This window comes from Plecotus auritus (assembly GCF_963455305.1).
Source record: "Plecotus auritus genome assembly, chromosome: 6".
NCBI lineage: Eukaryota > Metazoa > Chordata > Mammalia > Chiroptera > Vespertilionidae > Plecotus > Plecotus auritus.
This window is the reverse complement of record NC_137773.1, coordinates 698,069-720,103: the sequence shown is the minus strand read 5'-3', so window position 1 is coordinate 720,103 and position 22,035 is coordinate 698,069. Positions and strand designations below refer to the sequence as shown.

General features: G+C 67.3%; 1 protein-coding gene across 1 annotated transcript in view; it reads left to right on the top strand.

The window, feature by feature from the left end:
• The first annotated feature begins 6,359 nt into the window (after positions 1-6,359).
• The window catches only part of MICALL2 (MICAL like 2), a 19,700-nt gene continuing 4,024 nt past the window's right edge, over positions 6,360-22,035 (top strand). Inside the window, 15 exon segments of the mRNA XM_080674349.1 lie at positions 6,360-6,685; positions 13,362-13,410; positions 14,079-14,220; positions 14,861-15,027; positions 15,785-15,897; positions 16,085-16,864; positions 18,228-18,496; positions 18,776-18,869; positions 19,860-20,020; positions 20,477-20,496; positions 20,498-20,614; positions 20,616-20,637; positions 21,107-21,171; positions 21,260-21,383; positions 21,856-21,946. Coding sequence (XP_080530475.1) covers positions 6,543-6,685; positions 13,362-13,410; positions 14,079-14,220; positions 14,861-15,027; positions 15,785-15,897; positions 16,085-16,864; positions 18,228-18,496; positions 18,776-18,869; positions 19,860-20,020; positions 20,477-20,496; positions 20,498-20,614; positions 20,616-20,637; positions 21,107-21,171; positions 21,260-21,383; positions 21,856-21,946 — 2,357 coding nt within the window. The 5' untranslated portion in view covers positions 6,360-6,542.

Below are 22,035 nucleotides of genomic sequence, written 5' to 3'. Positions count from 1 at the left end.
CAAATGAAACTTTCTGAGCTCATTGCTGGCTGCTGGGCTTGTCTCCTGCGGTGTCTGGTGTTGAGGGGTGAGGCGCCCCGTCTGTGGCCCGGCCAGCCTGCTCCCCGCGGGGTAGGCTGAGGCCCGGAACCCGACTGCACCAGCGTCTCCGGGTCTCACTTGCCTTCCGTGTGGGTACTGCGTCCCACCTGCCCTCGCCCGCAGCTGCCGGAGGGTCTTCCCGGCACAGAGGCCACCATCCGACCTCCTGCGGGCTCCCCGCTAGCCCAGCTCTCAGACCCTGTCCCCCTCAGGGCCTGCCAGCAGGGCTCAGGCGCTGGCTCCCAGGTCCACCTGCACCCCCAGGCTCCTGCTCAGCTGGGCCACTGGGGGGCGCTGTGGCCAAAGATGGGCCGAGTGGGTCAGGGCTGGACTGGGCCTGGCCATGCCGGGGCCCCTGGAGACTGGCCCTGGGGGGAGGGGCAGGGTCTCCTCACCCAGAGAAACTGGGCACTGCAGGTGCCTCCCCAACTGCAGGCGGCTCAGCCCCTCCTCTCTGGCCCTTCCTCTCCAGGCACCCCTGCTCCCATCCCCAGAGCCCCTGGCATGTCTGCCCGCAGGCTGCTGCCCTCAGCGCCCCTCAGTGCCCACGTCCTCCCTGTTTGCCATGGGCCGCTTCGTCCCGAGCGGGTTGCTTCTCGGCCCTGTGGTGTCGCCCGGGGAAGGGCAGGCTCGAGGCATAGCAGGGGCGTGGAGCTGAGGGGCCCTCGTGCTGCCTGGCCCAGGGTGTGTGTGCGTGCGCGCAGTGGGCCCCCTGCCCAACGGGCTCCAAGCCCAGTGCCAGGAACTGCCACGCCTAGAAAGCCCCTTTGCGTCATGCACTTACACAGCTCCCCACACACCCACCCCAGCTTGGGAAACAGCCATTAGGACACTCGAGTGCCCCAAAGGCCACCCCGCCCCCAGGGCCCCAGAGCTACCGGCAAGTGGGTGGTGCATTTCCATGTGGGGCTGGGGCTGGGTGCGAGGGGCCCTGGACGTTGCTCATGGTGCCCTCCCACCAGCGTCAGGGCCCTGTGCCCCCGTGGCCCGACTCCCTCTGCAGCATGGCAGCAGGGGCACCTTCACATGGAGAGGGCCCAGGGCGGGCGAGTGCTCAGCTGTGGGCGGTGAGTGGCGACCGGGTGGGAGGCCCGAGGAGGCGGGCTGGCAGCACCTGCAGGGCCCACGCGGGCCGGGCCCAGCGCCCTGGCGTTAAATGTGGCCGGAGAGGCTTGGCCGTGGTGCGAGCTGTGTTTGGTGCAAGTGTCCGGTCGGAGCAGGTGGCAGGGCGGTGCTGCCCGTCAGCTGGTGCGGGCTCAGGCCACATACGGAGGTGCCCCTCCGGCGGCACCGTCCCTTCACACGATGACACAGGCGCGAGGAGGCAGGCTGACGGCCGGGTCTCCCCGCTCTGGGCACAGCTGAGCTGTGAGTTCTGGGTGCTGCAGCCCGAGGCGGCCGCCCACCAGCCGCGTGCGCCCAGCAGGCAGAGCCAGGGTCAGCTCTCCCAGAACACCGTCCGGACCCCGATCCTGCAGCCTGGCCCGCTGGACCTCTGGGGACCTGAGGGTGGACCCACAGGCATGCCCTGGGGACTCCGCACGGGCTGTTGAGGAAAGGTGGGGTGTCCAGTGGGTCTGGACTGGGGAGGAGGAGCTTCCTGGGTGAGGCTGCACCAGCCCACAGCTGGGGCACAGCTTTCGTCAGCCGCCACGTGTGGGTGGTGGGCCCACACCCTGGGTCCTCGCCTGTGCCCTGGTACAGCCTGGCCTGAGGGGACGCGAGGCTGGTGGGAGCTTGGTGAAGGGTGCTCCCTGACTGGACAGGGGCTGTGTCTGACCACGCGCCCTGGTCCCGCCCCCGGCCCCCACCCACCCACCCTGCCCGCTCAGTACCAGGAGCTGGAGGCCGGGCCCCTTACAAGGGGCGCCAGCAACAGTGTGAGGATGAATAATGCATTTATAACACAGCGTCGTGGTAGCCAAAAATGATCTATAAATGGGCGGTAAATGTTTTATAATGTTTTTGTAACCCGTTATAAATGATAAATGGCGGACTATAGATGCCGGATCAAATATTTATGGCGCGTTGTGTGCGACGTTGGCTGCCTCGGTTCAGGAAAGCCATTAATAATAAAGTGGATGGAGATGTAAAAGTTGCCGACATGCCCAGCAAAGCCATTTATAATGAAACGTAAGAGTCGGCGTGGGAAGCAGCTCGCGAGCCCCCGCGAAGCCCCGGCCGGGCTCTCCCGGAGCCCGAGAGGGACGGGTCGTGAATTATTTGTGAGAACGGATACCACCCATGGCACGCCCTTTAGACATGCCATAATACACCCGAGGCGGATGCTGGCATGTGTTACTCACGGTGCCTAATTAATTAATGGGAGACCCTTAAAAGGGGTGTCACCGCTTGCAGCTCCCTCCTGCCTGGGGCCGTGGGCAGGGCCTTGGGAATTGAGAGGAGGGACGTCCCTTGGCCGTTCTGCGTCTGCCTCCCACCAGCACAATCCATCGCTAGGGGGCCACAGGGCAGCCCTGGTGCCATCTGCCCTGCACCCCCAGGGAAGAGGGGTCCTCTGACTGAGCAGGGGAGTGAGAGGGCCCTCTGTCATCGAGCAGCACTGTGTCCCCTTGGGGTGCTGTCCCGGGTGCAGCTCAGCGCTGGTTTGTGCACATGTATCAGTCAGGGAAGGATGCAAGCTAGCTGCTGTAACAAACAGGCCCAGGCTCAGCAACTGAACTCGGCCCACCCGTGTCTCACCCAGAGGCCAGCACAGCTGTCCTGGGCGGCGTTGGCCTCCATCGGACCCTGCCGTGTCCAGGCGTCGGCGTCTGCGGCCCCATCATCTCCAAGTCCTTTGTATCCAGCCGGTGGGCCTGGGATGGAGAGCCTGGCTACCCCCATTGGCATGGGACTCAGCCCCACGGCCCCACCTACCTGCAAGGGAGGCTGGGAAATTGGGCCCAGGCAAAGGGCCAGTGGGAAGGTCCGGAGGCAGGGGCCTGAGGGCATCCACACGCAGAGAGGAGGCGGGCATCGGGATCAAGGGGCGGCTGGAGGGCCCGTGGTGACTGCGCTCTGTGTGAGGTGGGGCCGTGGGAGGGCTCTGAGCAGGTGCACGCGCGCTCAGTCCCGATGTTAAGGGTTTTGTGTTGAGCGCAGACTGCAGGTGCCGGGGGGAGCACAGGAGGCACCCGAACAAAGCCAGGCTGTCACGGGGGGGGGGGGGCAGGGGGGGTGGCAGGGGGGCAGTTTCCTGTGGGACCAGCAGGGAGAGGAGAGGAGGCAAGGAGCCCTGGCAGGGGCCCGTGAGGAGCTGCTGAGTGCTGGGACCATGGTCCAGGCTCAGGCAAGGAGGGCAGGGCGGGCGTGGGGAGGGTGAGGCCAGGGCGCGGCAGGGGCGAGAGAGGCTGGACAGTGTGATAAGGGCCTGGACTTTATTCAGAGGCTGTGGGGCCGCAGGGCAGGGCTTGTCCCTCAGCTGCTGGGAGGGTGACTGGGCCAGAGGGCCGGAGGAGCGTAGGGGAGGCAGGCAGGGCAGTAAGAAGCCAGAAAATTCCTCGGCGCATGGCATGGGGAGACGTGGTCACACAAGCAGCGTGCGGCCAGCTAGTCGTTCCTGTCCTCCCTGCACTAAGGACAGACAGCACACAGCTCACACTCCTGCCCGAGCAGGTGGACCGCTAAAGCCAGCCACTCACGGGGAGTGGGGAGGGCGGCAGAGACCCGAGCGCCATGCCAGCCGCCGAGGGCGGGTGAGGCTAAGGGAATAAAGCTCATGGGTAGTCTACTGAGATCCTCCCTCCCCAAGACGCCCCAGACGTCCAGCCTTTAGCCCCCCAGAGCCAAGGCCCCGGGGAGGGGTGGGGGGGGGAGAGGGTGTAGGGGGAAACGACAAACACAAAGGTCTGGGCGCACGCTCTCCCTCCTGGGAGCACACGGGGCCCTCCATCCCCTCCCCTTCCCCCCAGGCCTGCACCTCCTAAACCCTAAGGGTCCCCAGGAGGCTTGCGACCAGGGGAGCAGGGGCCGCGGCAGCTCGCCCAGGTTTACCCCGAGCCTGTCGCCAAGACCCCCTGGGCCTCCTGCTGCTGCTGCTGTACCCGGAGCCTTCCCGTGTCGCTGTCCCCAGCTTTCACAGACACACTTTTTCCCATTGATTTCAGAGAGGGAGGGAGGGAGAGAGAGAAACATCAATGATGAGAGAATCATTGATCGGCTGCCTCCTGCACGCCCCCTACTGGGGGGCGGGCGCGAGCCCATAACCCGGGCGTGTGCCCCTGGCTGGAACGAACCTGGGACCCTTTAGTCCGCAGGCCGACACTATCCCCTGAGCCACACTGGCCAGGGCAGTGAACTCTCTTAAAATCACCTGGACTCGCCCTCGCTGATTTGCTCAGTGGATAGAGCGTCGACCTGCAGGTTGAAGGGTCCTGGGTTGGATTCTGGTCAAGGGCACATACTTGGATGGCGGGCTTGATCCCCAGTGAGGGGCGTGCAGGAGGCAGCCAATCAATGACTCTCACATCATGGATGTTTCTCTCCCTCCCTAAAACAAAAAGGACTATATACACGTTAAAAAGAGATCACCTGGTCTGGTCTGGTGAAACCTCCCGCGTGAAGTCTAGAACCCACACGCTACCAGCTGGCCCGGGGCAGACCCACTCATGGCCGGGTCCCCTTTTGGTGACGGGAACTGGCACAGCGGTCAGGGAGGTGAGGGTGGGTGCGTGGGAGGGAGAAGGGGGTGGGCTGGGGGCCCTGGCGGGGCCTGGAGCGGAGCAGGGCCCACAGAAGGAAGTGCTGTGTGAGGTGCTGGTGGGGACACACCACAAATGCACCGAAGTCACTGTCCCCAGAGCAGCCCACGTGGGGACATCTCACCAGCTTTTCTAGTTCTGCTGCCCTGCGGTCAAGAAACCCGGTTGGTTCCTGTTCTGGGCTGGGCCACCTGCCTGCCTGAACCGGCACGCATCGCCCTTTGTCCTCATGCTGGGAACCCCCAGCAGGTGTGGGCAGCAGCCATGGCCAGCGAGCACCCCAGGCCACAGGGCCCCCGGTCAGCGCCTGCTTGCATGCCCCTGAGACGGGGGCTCACCACCTGTGCCCAGGGCCTCACACACACTGTTGGGCGGCCGGTGTCCACACCTCAGGGTGAGCTGCAGGGAAGCCGGGATGCTGGCCGGGTCTGGGCTGGAGGACCCAGTTTCTGCTCCTTCGAGTGGGCGGGGACCACACTGCCTCCCTGCCAGGGCCTCGCCGGGCAAGCACCCTCCTTCCTTCCTGCAGCCTGGTCTGGGCAAGCCTGGGGCTGGGCCACCAGGGTGGGGGCACCTCACATTTTGGTGTCAGTGTTTCCGGCTGTGGGTCCACGTGGCCACAGGCAGGGTTTCCTGGGAAGAATGTGTAGGGAGCCGCCCCATAACAGGGCCCTCCAGAGGTGCTTTCCTTGGTCACTTGCGTCACAGACACGCAAAGTGGGAAACTGGGAGACGTCGCCACGACCCAGGAGGGCCTGGTGCCCCAGAAGCAGCCCAAGTGGACAAGCCCCGGAGCGGGAGGCTCCCGGGGGCCCCGCCCCGTCCCAGCCTCAGGCGCCTCTTTGTGCCTCTGGAGGAGTGAGCCCCGCCTTGCCTGGCACCACTCAGGCATAAAACCCGGAAGAATACTTTTTTTCTGTTTTTAATCCTCACCTGAGGATACGTTTTTACTGATTTTAGAGAGAGGAAGGGAGAGCGAGAGAGAAACATCCATCACTGCCCCCCCACCCCCGCAATACATGCCCCGAGCAGGAATCGAACCCGCGACCTTTTAGTGCATGGGACGATGCTCCAACCAACTGAGCCACCTGGCTAGGGCAGAACCCGGATGGGAAAGTCCTTTCCCCGCGAAACTGCGATGCTGGGTGTTGCGGGGGGCGGGGTGGGGGCACGTGTTCCCCGGAGACCACAGGCAGGCAGCCTGGATCCCTTTCCCAGGCATGGGATCCTGGCAGGCCGCAGTGTCCCCGTCTGTAAGTGGCCATGTCTTCACTGCACCGTGAGCGTGGTGGTGTGGTGGGGCATCGAAAAGAAACACAACCCCGAAGCCTCCGGGGGAGCAGCGGAGGCCAGGCCGGCACCCCAGGGCGGGCGCCCCTTTTGCCCTGACTCGCGGCTGCCAGGGGTGGGCGGGGCTCTGGTGGGGGCGGGGCATTGATCCGGAGGGGGCGGGGCCGAGGTCTGGGAGGGGCGGGCCCGATCGAGGTCGTAGCCAATGCGGGGCTTGGTGGGTGGGGCGGGGCCCGGAGGGGGCGGGGCCCGGAGGGGGCGGGGGCGGACGGGGACTCGGGCTGCGCTCTGCTGGCCGGCCGCTGTCCCGCCGGCTGCACGGCCCCTTCCCGTCCTCCCGGCTCGGGGATCCGGCTCCTCGTCCTCCCGCTTCGGGGATCCGGCTCCTCGTCCGCCCGACCCGGGGTCGGGCTCCTCGTCCGCCCGGAGGCGCCGTCCGGCCCCTGCGCCCGGGCGGCCGCTGCCCGCATGGCGGCCATCAAGGCGCTGCAGCAGTGGTGCCGGCAGCAGTGCGAGGGCTACCGGGACGTGAGCATCACCAACATGACCACGTCGTTCCGCGACGGCCTGGCCTTCTGCGCCATCCTGCACCGCCACCGGCCCGACCTCATGTGAGTGCCCCGCGGCCTCAGTTTCCCGCCCACGAGTGGAGCTGGGCCAGGGCCAGCACGTCCGGGCCCCCGCGGCTCAGTCAGGCTGACTCAGGCCCGCGCTCTGGCTCCGTTCTCCGGGCACAGCCGCCCGCCCGCCTCCTCCCTGCGCCTGCCCACCAGCCGCGGGTTGGGTCCCTGGGGGCTTCGTGTGTGGCACTGCCCCTCCCCAGCCTGTCCAGGCTCCTTTAGGAGCAGCTGGGGCACCGAGGGGGAGGGGCGGAGCAGGAAACCCGAGCCTCCCCCCACCCACGTTGTCAGGCCTCTGCACCTAGGGTGACAAGGGGTGAGGTGGAGGCAGCCCCCACTCCTGGGAGGTGGGCAGGGGAGGGGACGGGGTCTTGAAGTGAGGCAGGGCGGCTGGCCATGCCTGGGTGCCAGCCCCCCCCCCCCACTCTGCAAAGCTGCAGGGGAGGGCGCTGGGAAGGCCGCCGCCGCCGTCTGAAAGGGCCTGGCATTACACACACGTTTCCTGCGAAGTCCAGGCCGGAGGGGAGGGTTGGGAAGGGGGTGGAGCGCATGTGCAGGGAGACGGGGAGAGGCAGCCCTCGGGGTGCTTGCACTGCAGACGGGGAAACTGAGGCCTGAGGCGAGACACCTTGTTCAGGTCCCCGAGCAGGTCGGGCAGTCAGGGCTGCAGCTGGGGCTCCTCTCCTGCGCCCAGACGCCCTCTGTGCTCCCAGGGACTGTCCTGAGCGCCCTGCCTCTGGGGCTGCTGTGTCTGCTCAGAAGGAGGTCCCCACGGAATTCCTCTGCCCTCCCGAGGCTGCTCTGTGGGGCCTCCTGGGAGTTCCCATGTGGTGCTGGGGCAGCAGCCGCCGCTCCCCGCCCCGCGAGGTGCTTGTCACCCTGGGAGGCAGACCCTGTGGGGGCAGAATGTGCTTCCACGTTGAACCCCGGAAGCTGAGCTTTGCCGGGGTTGGGTGGGGACCGGGAGAGGGACCGGGAGGGAGCAGAGGTGGGCAGGCTGCGTCCGGCAGGGGCAGGCAGGGTCCTGAAGGAGGCTGGCTGGGGTCCAGGCCCACACGGACCCCACCAGGCCAGCAGGAGGACCTGTGATCAGAAGGAGAGCTGGTGCCGTTGGCTGGGGGCTCCGCAGCCTCCGCAGCCACACGGATGTAACTGGAGATTTGGGGTCTTTCTGGGCCCCAGGAGCTTCCCAGCTGTGATGGGGTTGAAGGCCCAGTGCATGTGCGTGTGCGTGTGCGTGTGTGTGTGTGTGTGTGTGTGTGAGCCTGTCCCAACATGCACTGTTGCCTGCGGGTGAGCAGGGGCTCACACACCTGGGCATGTACAAGAGCTGGCATGGGCCGGAGTCCCACAGCCGCTCGCCTGGCCCCTGAGTGCCTGCCGCGCTCAGCACAGCATCTGTGAGGCGGCCTTGGCCCCTGCCTCGGGGAGAGAGATTGTAGTCGCAGACAGTGAGCGTGAGTGAGTGAGTGAAAGCGCCAGGCGACTTCCGAGAGCGGTGAGGGCAGCCCGGAGGAGGAGGCGCCAGAGAGCGGTGAGGGCAGCCCGGAGGAGGCGGCGCTCTCCAGCCCTCGGCCCGTGACCTGCTCGCCGCTGACCTGGCTGCGGTCCACCTGCCCACTGGACTTTCGGCTCCAGAAGGTGGGGCGTCTGTTTGCTCTGTTCACCGCTGTGTCCCCAGCGCCTGGCGCCTGGCCCATGACAGGTGCTCAGTGGATATGGGCGCACAGCTGGAAGTCTAGAGATAAGGGCTTGCAGCTTGGGGCTCCGTAGATACGGTGGGTGCTCGGTGGTTGTCTGAAAGCAGGGGCTGTGCAGGTGCGAGTGCAGAGGGCGGAGGGGAGGCCCTGTGACCACGGAGGCGGATGTCGGAGTGATGCGGCCACCAGCCGAGGGCCGCTTGGAGCCACCAGGAACCGGGAGGGACAGGGACCAGCCTCTGCGCCAGCCTCCGGCGGGCACCCCGGGCGATGCCTGGCCCCGGAGCTGTGGGGATGGGCGTGTGTGTTCCACGCGGCCCGTGTGTGGTCACTGGTCACGGCGGGACCAGGAAGCAGCGCAGCTTTCCACCTGGTGGGTGTGGCTCCAGAGGTGCTGGCTGACGGAACAGCTGGGGTGGGGTGGGGTGTGTGCACCTGAGTATGGGCACACGCGTGTCCCGTGCCCGAGCCCTTGGTTGTGCCCGTGTCTGTGCCTTGAACACCCCACCTCCACTCTGACCCCTCAGGGCCTCTGGGCAAGGTGGTGGCTGGGAGGGCATCTCCCCAGGAAGCCGTGAGCTGCCCGCCGGCCCCCAGAGGTGCAGGGAGCGGAGGGGCTGGGAGGACCCGCAGGAGAGGCCACCCCCTCCCGTCCGTCCGGTGAGACCCTCTGCGGCCGGAGGGGACATCCTGTCTCCGAGTCCCTTTGTTCCATCCCGGTCCTTCCTGCTCCACAGGAGCCGCTTCCTCTGGGCCTCGCGGAGCCGCAGGCGCGGGGCCAGCCAGGTGGGGACGCGCCCGACGCTCCCGCTGGTTCTGCCTGCCGGCCCGGGCCCAGGACTTCACGTGCGGCCGCTCCGGGAGGCCATGCGGCCTGTGCTGGCGGCTCCTCGGGGGTCCTGGGAGGCGTAGGCGAACCTGCTATGGGGGTCAGGCTGGTGCCCACCCCGCAGCTGTAGGTGGGCCAGGGCCTGCCGGTCTGCCTCCCCGTGAGGCCAGGTGAGCAGCCAGCAGAGCCGGTGCCGCCCAGCACAGGCAGCCCAGGGCATAAACGCGGGGCCTGCGCTGGGGCCTGGACGGGAGGGACTAAGGTTCCTGGAGGGGGGCCGGTATGAAGCAGGTGCCCAGTGCCTGGTGCCCGGCAGGAGCCCCACAGCCGCAGGCAGCCCGGGGCCGGCTGAGGAGGGGCCGTCTGTAGCAGCTGTGGACCGCCGAGGCGGGGTCAGGACGCGGCTGCAGGTCACCGGGCCTCCTAATCCCCAGCCGTGGTGGTGACTTGGTCCATCCCTGCCTGGAGGGGTCAGGGCCCAGGGCCGGGCAGGGCGGCTCCATGACCACGATTCTAGACACGCCTGCTGTTGGGTCAGGAGGCTCCCAGGAGCCCCCCCAGAAGCTGAGGCAGCACTGTCCCTCCCGCATGAGGTCAGCAGGAAGTGGCCTGGGGACAGAGGCCTTCTGTCCCCGCCTGAGGGCCTGCTGCCCAGCCTTCCGGCCAGACTCTCCAGGATGGACAGGCCCCCCTCCTTGGGGACGGCCCAGGGCCCAACGCCCCCCCGAGACCCCCACCCGGGCACCAGAGCAGCCCCAGGACTGACCCCTCTGGCTGGGCCCTCTCTGGGCTGGGGCAGTGATCAGGGTTGGTGCCGGCCTCGGAGGCCTGAGCTGGGCAGTTGCTAAGAAGGGGGGCCTTGGACCGGCCTGCCCGGGGCCTCAGGCACCTCGTCCCTCCAGGCCACCCTCTCCCCAAGTCTGCCTTGGGGGTCACTTTCCCTTGAGCCCTGTCTCCACCTCTCTCTGCTGTGTCTCTACCTCCAGCTTTCTGTCTGTCCCTCTGCCCCCTCCCCCCTGCTCCTTTCACGCCAGGATTGACTCCAGATGCGCTGGGGGTGCCTCCTGGAGAAGGCTCGGGAATGGCTTTCCCTTCTGTCTGGCCCCCTCGGCCCCAGCGCCCCCCACACCCCCCTCCCCTGCCCTCCTCCCAGGGCTGCATTTTGTTCCAGGAAATAAACAGCATGAGGTCAGCTCTCCGGGAATTTAGAGGGACACATGCACCAGAGCCCCCAGGCGCCGGGGCCAGGAGGTGGCCGCCTCAGCAGCCTGCAGTCCCGCTCAGTGGTGGCCATGGGAGGCAGGCCGGGGGCACGGGCCAGGCGGTCACTCTTCGGTGTTGAAAGCGTAAGTGGCCCAGGCCAGTGGGCTCAGCGGTTGAGCGTCGACCTATGAAGCAGGAGGTCACGGTTCGATTCCCAGTCAGGGTATATGCCCAGGTTGTGGGCTCGATCCCCAGTGGGGGTCCCCAAGGATGGTTCTCTCTCCTCATGGATGTTTCTATCTCTCTCCCTCTCCCTTCCTCTGAAATCAATCAATATATATATATATATATATATATATATATATATTTAAATATATTTTATTGATATTTTACAGAGAGGAAGGGAGAGGGATAGAGAGTTAGAAACATCGATGAGAGAGAAACATCTATCAGCTGCCTCCTGCACACCTCCCACTGGGGATGTGCCCGCAACCAAGGTACATGCCCTTGACCGGAATCGAACCTGGGACCCTTCAGTCTGCAGGCGGACGCTCTATCCACTGAGCCGAACCGGTTTCGGCGAAAAAAAAAATATATATATATATTTTTAAATATATTTTATTGATTTTTTACAGAGAGGAAGAGAGAGGGATAGAGAGCTAGAAACATCGATGAGAGAGAAACATCGATCAGCTGCCTCCTGCACACCTCCTACTGGGGATGTGCCCGCAACCAAGGTACATGCCCTTGACCGGAATCGAACCCGGGACCCTTCAGTCTGCAGGCCGACGCTCTATCCACTGAGCCAAACCGGTTTCGGCTAAAAATATATTTTTTGAAAAAGAAAGAGCAAGTGAAGGCCAACAGAACGCTCCCTCAGCGAGCATTTATGGAGCACCAGCTGTATGCCTGGCCCGTCTCCGAGTACCAGCACCTCGTGGTCCAGCAAGGCCTGAAACGAGACGGGCCACCTCCCCAAGGGCCAGCCCGCGCCGGAGTTCGCCAGCCGGCCAGCCCGGCCTGAACACGCCCCGCAGCAGCAGTGATGGGCCCTGCCGGGTCGGGTGTCGGGGCCGGGGCCTCCTGGGGCCCGTCCTGGCTGGCGGCGGCCTCTCCCTCTGTGCTTCTCCGTCCAGTTCCCTTTCCGTGAGGACACGGTCACTTGGGATCGGGGCCACCCCAGTGACCTCCTTAGGTGATTCTCTCTGTAAAGACCCTCCCGTTTGTTGGGAGACAAAACAGAACTTGTTTTCCTGCCTCCTGCTGGGGGGGGGGCGGGGGGGCGCACCTCGGAGGAGGTCGTGACCCGCCGGGGCAGGTCTGCGCGGGGGCGGGGACTGAGCTTTCAAAGGGGAGGGCAGGGCGGCGGGGCTCTGAGCCCAGAGCCCCTGGGGGGTGTAGGGGACCCTCACTCCGCGGCCCGTGGACGTGGCCAGGGTGGAGCCAGGTGGACGGTGGGTGCGGGCTGTGCTGTCACGCGCCTCGCCCACCTCCCGCCCCTCGGTCGTCTGTCCACCAGACACACCTGCCCGCGCCCGCCCTGCGCACAAAAAGCGCCTCTGTGCCGGGTGGTCTGGGCATCTGGAACGCATTGTCTGCGGGGCGCTTGGGCGGAAAGGGGGGTTTCCGGGAGAGCCGGGCCGGTTGATGGACGGCGGGGCCCCCGCGGGGAGGGGGGCAGGCAGCCGCCGCTCACACCCCCACCCCGCGGCCCGGCCTCAGTTTCCCCGTCTGGCAGCCGGCCTCCCAGGGTTGTGGCGGGTCTCGGCTGCCCCTCACCTGAGACCCGCCGGCCGCAGCCAGGGCCCTGACCGCCCAGCAGAAGCTTGAACCCCGCGGGGTCACCGCGGCCCTGGGAGCGGGGGCTCAGCCTGCGGGAGTCGGACCCACGCTCTCCCGGCTCTCCCTGCTGCGAAGCTTCCAGAACAATCAGGTCACACTGAAGCTTCGGGGGTGCCGTTCACGCCCCACAGACAGCCCCCCGGACAGGCAGACTGACAGACCTGTGTGTAACCGGCCTCCCGCAGCCACCTGTGCTGTCTGCTCAGAGCACCCTTCTGGGGGTGCCGGGGGCTGTGGTGCCCACGGTGGGCGTGCACGTGGGGCTCCGGGCAGCCTGGCGACGGGACCTGTGACTGGGACGTCCTGCCCCTGTGGCAAGTGTGTGTGGGGGGGCGGGGGCTCTTCTTTTCTCAGCCACGGGGACGAGGGTCTGTTCCCTGGGGGGGCTGGGCACCCAGCCCGGTCCCGTGGCTCGGTGGCTGAGCATCGACCTAGGAACCAGGAGGTTGTGGTCTGATTCCCGGTCAGGGCACATGCCCGGGTTGTGGGCGCAATCCCCAGTGTGGGGCGTGCAGGAGGCGGCCGATCATTGATGTTTCTGTCTCTCCCTTCCTCTCTGAAATCGATGAAAACATGTATTTTAAAAACCATGCCCCACCTGGTCGAACCTTAGCTGCGGCCTGGACGCTGGGCCGTGGCCTGGCTTTGGTCTTGTCTGCGGTGTGACCTCGGGCAAGTCCCCGAGCCTCTCTGTCCCCCAGTTCCTCATCCATGTGGGGGTGTGAGCACTGCTGAGTGGGTATTAGGGGAGGTGCCTGGGGATCAAGGTGGGGGGTGGCCGAGTTCTGTCCCTCATTCCATGTCGCTGTCCTGCCCTGGAGCCCCCATGTCCACCTGAGTTCCCATCCCGGGACATACCAGGCCTCTGAGCTGTGCCCTCGGTTCAGGGCTGGGCTTGGCTGTGCCGGCCAGCAGGGCCCAGGGCCCAGGCGCCCCCGTGCTGGCTGGCCCTGCCCTCCTGAGGCTGCGGCGACCACATTCCTTCGCCGGAAAACCGCACACGCGCCTCGATTTCCCCATCCGGGCAGGCTGACCTCCAAGGCCTCCCAGCGCTGCTTCCGGGTCTGAGCTGCTTTGCATTTTTACCTTCTAGAAACTTCGACACGCTCAGGAAGGAGAACGTCTATGAGAACAACCAGCTGGTGAGTCCCTGTCCTGCCCGCACCCCGCCAGTCCCGGGCGTGTGGAGGGAGGCTGTCCCCGTCGAGCTGCTGCGTAGCTGTGCCCAGCCGGTGACCCCCGCTCCCCTCTTCCCCTTCTGGGAGGATGGGATGCTGGACCCTCCTTCTCGTCCCAGGCAGAGCCGGCCCCGGTGGTCCTGGAGGCAGCGCCCCGGTGGGTCCTGGGGGGGCCGTCGGCTGCTCCTCACCCTGGAACCACCGCCCGGCCCAGCCTCTCAGCCGGCCGCCAGGGTCCCGCACAAGCTGCTTCTGGCCATGCTGTGAGCTGTGGCCCCAGGGGAGCCTTCCCCGGCCCAGCCAGCCCGTCTCATTGCTGCAAAGTGGGCTCCATGCCCCAGGGGGCTGGGGACAGAGGGCAGAGCTCACCCCTCACCCTCTGGGCACCCTGTGCCCCACTGGGTGGGCACTGACATCCGGAGCCCCACGGGGGCTGGCTCCCGAGCGCCTTCCGTCCTGCGTGGTCGGGACACGATCCCCACTATGTAGACGGGTAAACAGGCCCAGGCAGGACACGGGCCGAGCTGGACCCTTGGGCCCAGACTTCTCTGGGCTCCCAGTGGGGTTCTTGCTTCTGGCACCTCGGGGTGAGCCGGTGGCCAGGCCGCTCCCTGCTGACCGTCCCTCCCCAGGCCTTCCGCGTGGCCGAGGAGCAGCTGGGGATCCCAGCCCTGCTGGAGGCCGAGGACATGGTGGCTCTGAAGGTGCCAGACCGGCTGAGCATCCTGACCTACGTGTCGCAGTATTACAACTACTTCCACGGACGCTCGCCCAGTGAGTGGGCCCGCGCGGCCCCTGGCGGGCACCCCCTCTGCCCATCGGCGTGGCCAGCTCCCTGGACTCCTCCCCGGGGTCCAGGACCCGTCCTCCCCGCACCCGGCTCAGAGCAGGCTCCCGCCTCCCTCCCCTCCCTGGGCCTCGGCAGCTTGGCGGACCCCTGAGGGCTCCCAGGCCCAGCCCCGACGTCCCCCCATTTGGTCCTGACATGGTGGCGGGAGAGGCAGCCCCGCATTCTATCCCAGCGCTTTGTGCTGTGTGCTCCCCCCACATTCCTCGGCCGGCCGGCCCGGCCTTAGAAATCCCCGGAATCGCTCTGGCTCTCTGGGCTGGGGGCCAGCCCCGCCGCCCCGCCTCCCCGCCTCCCCACCCCACTTTGTGGAGAAGCTGAAAAGTCCCTTCCTGACCCAGCAGGGGCTCAGGGCAGGAGGGGGGAGTCCAGGCCCCAGCTGGGTGGCGCTGGCTGTTGCTGGGGCTGCCCCCCTCCCCCACTCCCCGCAGGAGCTGCCTCCCACCCCCGCCCCCATTCCAGGCCCCAGCTGGGCACCCACATCTCCCAGGGCTCAGGCAGGGGTGGCCCAGACACTGGGAGCCAGGGTGGGGGCTGGGCCGGCCCTGACCCTGCGTCTCCTGCCAGTTGGGGGCATGGCTGGCGTGAAGAGGCCCCCGTCCGAGGCTGAGGAGGAGCCGTCCGGGAAGAAGGCGTCCCCCACGCCCGCCCGGGGGCTGCCGCTGTCCCCGGTCAGCACCAACGCCATTGTCCAGCGGAGGGACAGGGGCGCAGAGGGCCCCCCGCTGAAGGCTGTAAGCGCCAGCGCTGCCCGCCCTCTGGTTTGGGTTTCCCATGGGCTCTCTCTGTGGGGGCTGGGAGGGCTGAGTTTGCCCCTGAACCCGTGCCGGGGGGGGGGGGGGGCGGGGGGGGGGGCGCCCTTGGGGTCCACTTGGGTCCCAGCTCAGCCTCAGCAACGTTTACCAGGAGCCCGCGGGGCCCGGCTCCCGAGTTCCTTCAGTCCTGTGTGGTCGGGGTAGGGTCCCCATTGTGCAGACGGGAAAACTGAGGCCCGGGAGGCCCCCGCCGGCTGAGCTGAGCATGAACCTTGAACCCAGACATATCTGGGCTCCCAGTGGTTTTCTTCACTCCGGCTGCTCCCTCTCCCGTGGGCCCAGAAGAGAAAGTGGGTGCGTCCTTCCCTCCCACACAGGGAGCTGTGTCCCACTTTTCCGAGGTGGAGCCTTGAAGGGGCCATACCCTGTGCTCGGGCGCCCCCTGCTGTCCCCCAGCCATCCCACCAGGCTCCCGGGGGCTGGGCCCCGACATTCGGAGTTGGATTGGATTTCTGTGCCTTGGGGTGGGAACTTTGGGGGTCCTAGCTCCTCGAGAACCCCAAAACCAAGCCTCCAGCCACATCCCCTTGGCCAGGCTGGAGACCCTGGACTTGGCGTCCAGCCGGCCTGTGGCCTCAGCTCTCCCGTCTGTGCAATGGGATCTTTTGGCCTCAGGAGGAGGGCAGGCTGGGAGGCCGAGCTCAGACGCCGCTGTCCCCTCCACCGCCAGGGCCAGGGCCAGGGCCAGGGCGGCGCGGTGAGCAGCACCTGCGGGGTCTGCGGCCAGCACGTGCACCTCGTGCAGCGACACCTGGTGGACGGGAGGCTGTACCACCGCAGCTGCTTCAGGTAGGGCCTGCGCTGTGCGTGCGGGCAGATGGCGGGGGGCGGCCTGGGCCCCCCTCCCCCCCACGCAGCCCCTGGTGGAGCTGACCCGCCCGAGAGCGAGCAGCCGGGGGAGGCGCCTGCTGCGTGAACGGGTCTCCGGGTCACGTGACGCCAGCTGGGCTCCGGTGTCCTCCCGCCCGCCCGCCAGGTGCAAGCAGTGCTCCAACACGCTGCGCCCGGGCGCCTACCGGCCCACGGCGGAGCCCGGCGTCTTCGTCTGTTCCAGCCACCACCCCACAGCCGCCCCTGCGAGCCCCATGTTGCCGGGCCGGGCCCCCAGACTGCCAGGGGCCGTCCCCACGGACTCCCAGCCCCCCAGCGCCCCCCAGACGGCCCGGGAGATGCGCGGGCCGAGAGACGCAAGGCCAGAGGCTGGGCCTGCAGCCCGGGAGCCCGCGGTGGGCAACGGCACGGCCAGAGGCTTCACACGCACTGCCGCTGCCCCTCGGGGCGCCCCCTCCTCCCACGCCCCCTTGGGGAGCCCAGCCGGGTCCAGGCCCTCAGGGGGCCCCGTGGGTGGCAGAGCCAGAACGCATGTGACCAACAGCTCCCCGGCAGGGTGGTCACCGGCCGCACAGGACACGGCGGCCGTCAGCCCCCGTCCCGCTGCGACCCCGAGTGCCCCGGACCCTCTCCCGGCCACGCAACGAGGCGGGGCAGCCCCTCCAGGGTCAGCCCCCCAGGCCAAGGGCAGTGCAGGCCCAGCATCTGCGGGCGCAGTGGGAGCCCCGGCCTGGACCCCGTCGGCCTCCAGGACGCAGCAGGCCCGCGAGAGGTTTCTGCAGGCGCCCGGAGCCCCCAGCACGGGGCCCACCCGCAGGGCCCCAGCCGCAGCTGACGCGCCCTCCGAGGCCGACCCCAGGGAGCAAGCGCTGAGCTGTCTCCGGAAGGCCCTTCCCAGGCTCGGGGGCGCTCAGGCGCCAGGCAGGTGAGTGGGGAAGGAGGACTGGGGTGCCCCCGTCTGCCCATTGGGGATCCCAGAGGCCAGAGGGGTTGGGATGGCTGGGGTCCTGCGCCACCTGGCCGTGTGATGGTGAGGCCTCACCCTCCAGCCTCAGTTTCCTCATCTGGGAAATGGGAGAATGAGACAGGGGAGCCAGAGTGCTTGGTGGGCAGTGGGAGGGGGACACAGCTTCCACCTGAGGCTGCCGTGTGCATGCCCTTGGGGGGGTGTGGGTCCAGCGGCACTGCCACGGGGTCCCCATGTGGCTCGGTCCTGCTGAGGACCCCTGTTTAACACCCGGGTGTCACCTGTCTGAGCCGCCCTGCCCCTGCCCGTGCCTTCTGCACACAATCGGAGCAGATGCCGTCACGGGGGGAGGAGGGTCGTGCCAATGTCCTGGGCTGACCCCGCCCCGGCTGGTGTGCGGGCAGCGCCGGGGCCAGGGTGGGAGATCGCGGCGTCGCGGGCCCCTCCTCGGCTCTCGGGGAGGGTCTTTCCTGCTCTTCCAGCTTCTGGCGCCCCTTGGCTCACGGCGGCCTCCTCCCTCTGTGCCTCTGTCACCACGTCTGTCCCTCTGTGTCTGTCTGCTCTTCTGTCTCATAAGGACGTGTCACTGGACTTAGGGCACCTTAATGCGGGATGGCCTCACGCTCACTGATTTCACTGGCACAGAGCCTGCCCATAGCCGGTGGACGGGAATTTTGGGGGACACCATTCAGCTCACTACTCACCTAGCGAGTAAGGAGATGCCACGCCTGGCTGGCACACCGCCCACTGCCTCGTGCTGCCCTCTGTCGGCGCGGCCCATGGCTCCCGGGTGGCTGGGACCAGGAGGGCGAGCCAGAAAGGCCCGGGTGGGCCACGGCTCTGCGCAGGTGGGGGAGGGAGGGACGGGGTGCGGCCGCTCCTCGCACACCCCATACCTGATGTGTGTGGGGGGCATTTTAACCTTATCGCACACCAGCCTTAAATAGGAGAGTCAGGGCCAAAACCGGTTTGGCTCAGTGGATAGACCGTCGGCCTGCAGACTGAAGGGTCCCGGGTTCGATTCCAGTCAAGGGCATGTACCTTGGTTGCGGGCACATCCCCAGTAGGGGGTGTGCAGGAGGCGGCTGATCGATGTTTCTCTCTCATCGATGTTTCTAGCTCTCTATCCCTCTCCCTTCCTCTCTGTAAAATATCAATAAAATATATTAAAAAAAAAACAAAAACAGGAGAGTCAGGTCAGACAATGCCCAGGAGGGTGGGCATTGAAACCAGCCACCACGGGAGGCTGAGGGGCTTCTGCTGGCATCAGGGAGGGACTCCTGGATCCACCTGTGCCTGATGCCCGCTCTCGCACCCACAGGCCCACCCCAGCCACTCCCTCTGCTTCCGACGGCCTTCCCACAGCCGAAGGGCCACGGGCAGGTCCATCGGCCAAGCTGCCACAGGCGGCGTCTCCCCCGGCCCTCAGCCCCCCCGCAAGGACCGAGCCGGCAGCCCCCCCGAGCGCGGGCACCTCCGCACGGGCATCCATGTCGCCCCAGGCGGGCAGGACGAGCTCAGCGGCGCCCTCAGGGGGCAGCCGGGCAGCTGCTGACTCCAGGCTGAAGCCAGAGGCCCCACTGGCCAAGGGTGAGAGCCCACAGTGAGGGCACGGGGGCGGGGGTGGTCCCCGCACGGACAGTCGGCAGCCGCAGGCCCACTGGACGCACTTACCTGTTGGGCAGCGGGGCAGGTGAGGCCCCGAGAAGCACACAGGCCTGGAGGCCGGGCTGCAGGCCTGTGCCCGCCTCCCAGCCCTGGCTACGGGGGCACCTGCGGGTGGAATGGCTGCAGGAAGATGGTGGGGCCCAGCCTTTCCACAGTCTCTCCCCAGAACCCCCCAATGTGGCTCATCTCTCCCCCTGCCAGGCCCGAGTGCCGGCTCCCAGAAGGACCAGGTGGACGGGCCGGCAACATGGAGGGGCCACCTGAAGCCCGTGGCAAAGAAGCACCCAGCTGAGAGGTGAGGGGCGAGTGGGCGGGCTGGGGAGCTCCTGCGCCTGGACCTGCCCCTGTGCCTGTGGGTTTGTGCTCACGGGGCCCGAGCAGGAGCCTGTGTCCCAGGGTTGCACGGGGCCTGGCACATAGTAGGTGCTCAACAAATGCTCCCGGGTAAAAAACATGCATTGATGGATCGGCATACCCACAGCAGGGGTTGTGGGCACGTCCCAGCATTGCAGCTGGGCAGCTGAAGCCAGCTCTGTCCGAGGGATGGGACAGTTCACACCAGCCTGAGTGGTCACAGCAGCCTGTCCCTGAGTGACAGGGGACAGTTCACACTGGCTCACACCAGCTTGTGATGGGATGGCTCACACCAGCCCGAGTGATGGGATGGCTCACATCAGCCCGAGTGATAGGGGACAACTCACACCAGTCTGAGTGACAGGGGACGGCTCACACCAGCCTGAGTGACGGGTGGCTCACACTGCCCAGAGTGACAGGGGATGGCTCACACCAGCCTGAGTGACAGGGGATGGCTCACACCAGCCTGAGTGATAGGGGACGGCTCACACCAGTCCGAGTGACAGGAGATGGCTCACACCAGTCCGAGTGACAGGAGATGGCTCACACCAGTCCGAGTGACAGGAGATGGCTCACACCAGCCTGAGTGACATGGGGCTGTGTTTCCATCGGAAAACTGAAAAGGCAGGAAGGCAGGTGGCTGGGTGGGTCCATCAGGGGCCCTGGAATCCTTACTCGTGTGAACTGGCCTCAGTGGCTGAGGGACAAGAACACTCAGTGGGCCTGACCCCCGAGCACATGCCCCACCTGTGGGGGGTGGGGGGGCGCACAGACACACCTGTGCTCTGGGCGGGGTCCCAGGAGGCAGGTGCGTGGGCCTCGGCGCACCACGTACCACACGCAGCCTTCCTCTAGTGGTGTGCGTGCCTCAGGAGTGTCTGGGTGTGGGGGCACTGCCCCTTTCTCTGCTGATCTCCTGCCTTCTGTCCAGGGCCCCGGAGCTGAGGGAGCCGCGGGTCCTAGGGGAGCCGAGGGCGGGGGCTGTGCCCCAGAAGGTCCCTGGGAGCTCCGAGGGGGGCATCTGCATCACCCTGACCCCTGTGCAGCCCGATAGGACACCGGGCCCTGCCGGCCCCCAGCCCAGCCTCTCAGGTAACTCCCAGCAGGAAACCAGGGTCCCAGTGACCTCCTCCGCCCCAGCCAGGGGACAGGGTCTAGGGGTCGCCTCTGGGGGCAGTGTCCGGGGGCTGGGACTGTGGGCCATGCTCCTGGGAGGGGAGAGGGAGAGGGGGTCCTGGTGGGCAATGGGTACATTCACGTGGTGTGTGCATGGGTGAGCACGTGTGTGCCTGTACATGTGCACGTGTGTGTGTGTGTGTGTGTGTGAGTGTGTTCCCACCCTCAGTCACCCCTGCATCCACATCTAGCCCTCTTCCTGTGTGGCCTTGAGCGGCCGCGCGCCCAGGGCTGTGCCGAGGATTCTGCCCTCGCTGCTGAGGTGGCTGCCGGCTGCGCCCGGCACTCGGAGCTGTGGGGCCCTGCGGTGGCCCCCGCTCGGGGAGGTGACAGGCCTGCTGGCCCCACATCAGGTCTGTGTCTTGTCCACAGCAGCCCCCTCCCCTGTCGAGCCCCTCCCCGTCTGGTCGCAGGAAGCTGGCGGTCCCCCCCAGCTTGGACGTTTCTGGCAACCGGTTTCAGCCCAAATCCCCGCGGCAGGAAGCCCTGGTCCGGAGCCAGGAGGACAGACCCCCCTCCTCAGGACAAGCCAGGTCAGCCCAGGGCAGGCCGTTCCTGCGGGGGCACGTACGGGGCGTGGGAAAAGGGGGACTTACAGGGTGACCAGGAGCTCCTCTGGCCTCGAAGGAGGGAAGGCACGCGGGGCCAGCAGGCTGCAGGAGGCAGAGCCATGTGGGTCTCTGGTGGGACGGGGTTGGGGGGAGGCGGCGGCGGGGGGCGGGGGGGGGCGCTGGGGGACTGGACAGGCCTGAGTCACAGACCTGGCGACGCTGGAGGGCTGGCTCCTGGCGGTGCCGAGGGTGCTGCCCTGCAGGCGGGCGGGGCCACGCGGCCCTGGGGGCGGAGCCCAGCTCTGTCTGTGGGCTCTGCCCAGGGGCCTGCTGGGTAGACAGGAAAGCTGGGGGTGGGGTGCAGGAGACTTGGGGGACAGAGTTGGGGGGGATGAGGTGTTGGGGGTCAGACCCTGGTCCAGGATACTCACCCTGCCCCTCCCTTCTCCAGGGAGGCCCTTGGGCCCAGCCAATGCCCCCGCCTCCCCTGGCAAGGCGGTGACCTCCCCAGTCAGGGTGAGTAGGCTGGGGGGCGGGGGGGGAGGGTGTGGGCCAGGAGCTCAGCCCCGGGCCTGGATGGCCCCTCACACCCCTTCCTCCGCAGCTGCACCCCGACTACCTGCCCCCCGAGGAGATCCAGAGGCAGGCGCAGCAGATAGAGAGGCAGCTGGACGCGTTGGAGCTCAGGGGCGTGGACCTGGAGAAGCGCCTGCGGGCGGCCGAGGGGGGTGAGCGGCCCTCCTTGCCCTGCCCCACCCTGCCCTTCCCTCCCTCCCTGCCCCACCCCGCCCTTCCCTCCCTCCCCGCCCTGCCCTGCCCTTTCCTCCCTCCCTGCCCTTCCCTCCCCGCCCTGTCCTTCCCTCCCCGCCCTGCCCTGCCCTTTCCTGCCCCGCCCTGCCCCGCCCTGCCCCACCCTGCCCTTCCCTCCCTCCCTGCCCCGCCCTTCCCTCCCCGCCCTGCCTTCCCTTTCCGCCCTGCCCTTCCCTCTATGCCCTGCCCTTCCGGCCCCACCCTTCCCTTCCCTCCTTTCCCTCCCTTCCCACCCTGCCCTTCCCTCCCCACCCTGCCCTTTCCTGCCCCGCCCTGCCCCACCCTGCCCTGCCCTCCCTTCCCGCCCTGCTCGCAGCCAGCCTATGGGCCCTGGCCTGGGGCCACCCTCGGGGCCCTGCCCGCCCGTGCCAGCCCGGCTCCTCTCCTCAGATGCCTCGGAGGACGCGCTCATGGTGGACTGGTTCCGGCTCATCCATGAGAAGCAGCTGCTGCTGCGGCTGGAGTCAGAGCTGATGTACAAGTGAGGGCCCCAGCCCCTGAGGGCCTCCTCCTCCTCCTCCTCCTCCTCCTCCTCTTCCCCCCCTCTCTCCTCCTCTCCCCCCCATCCTC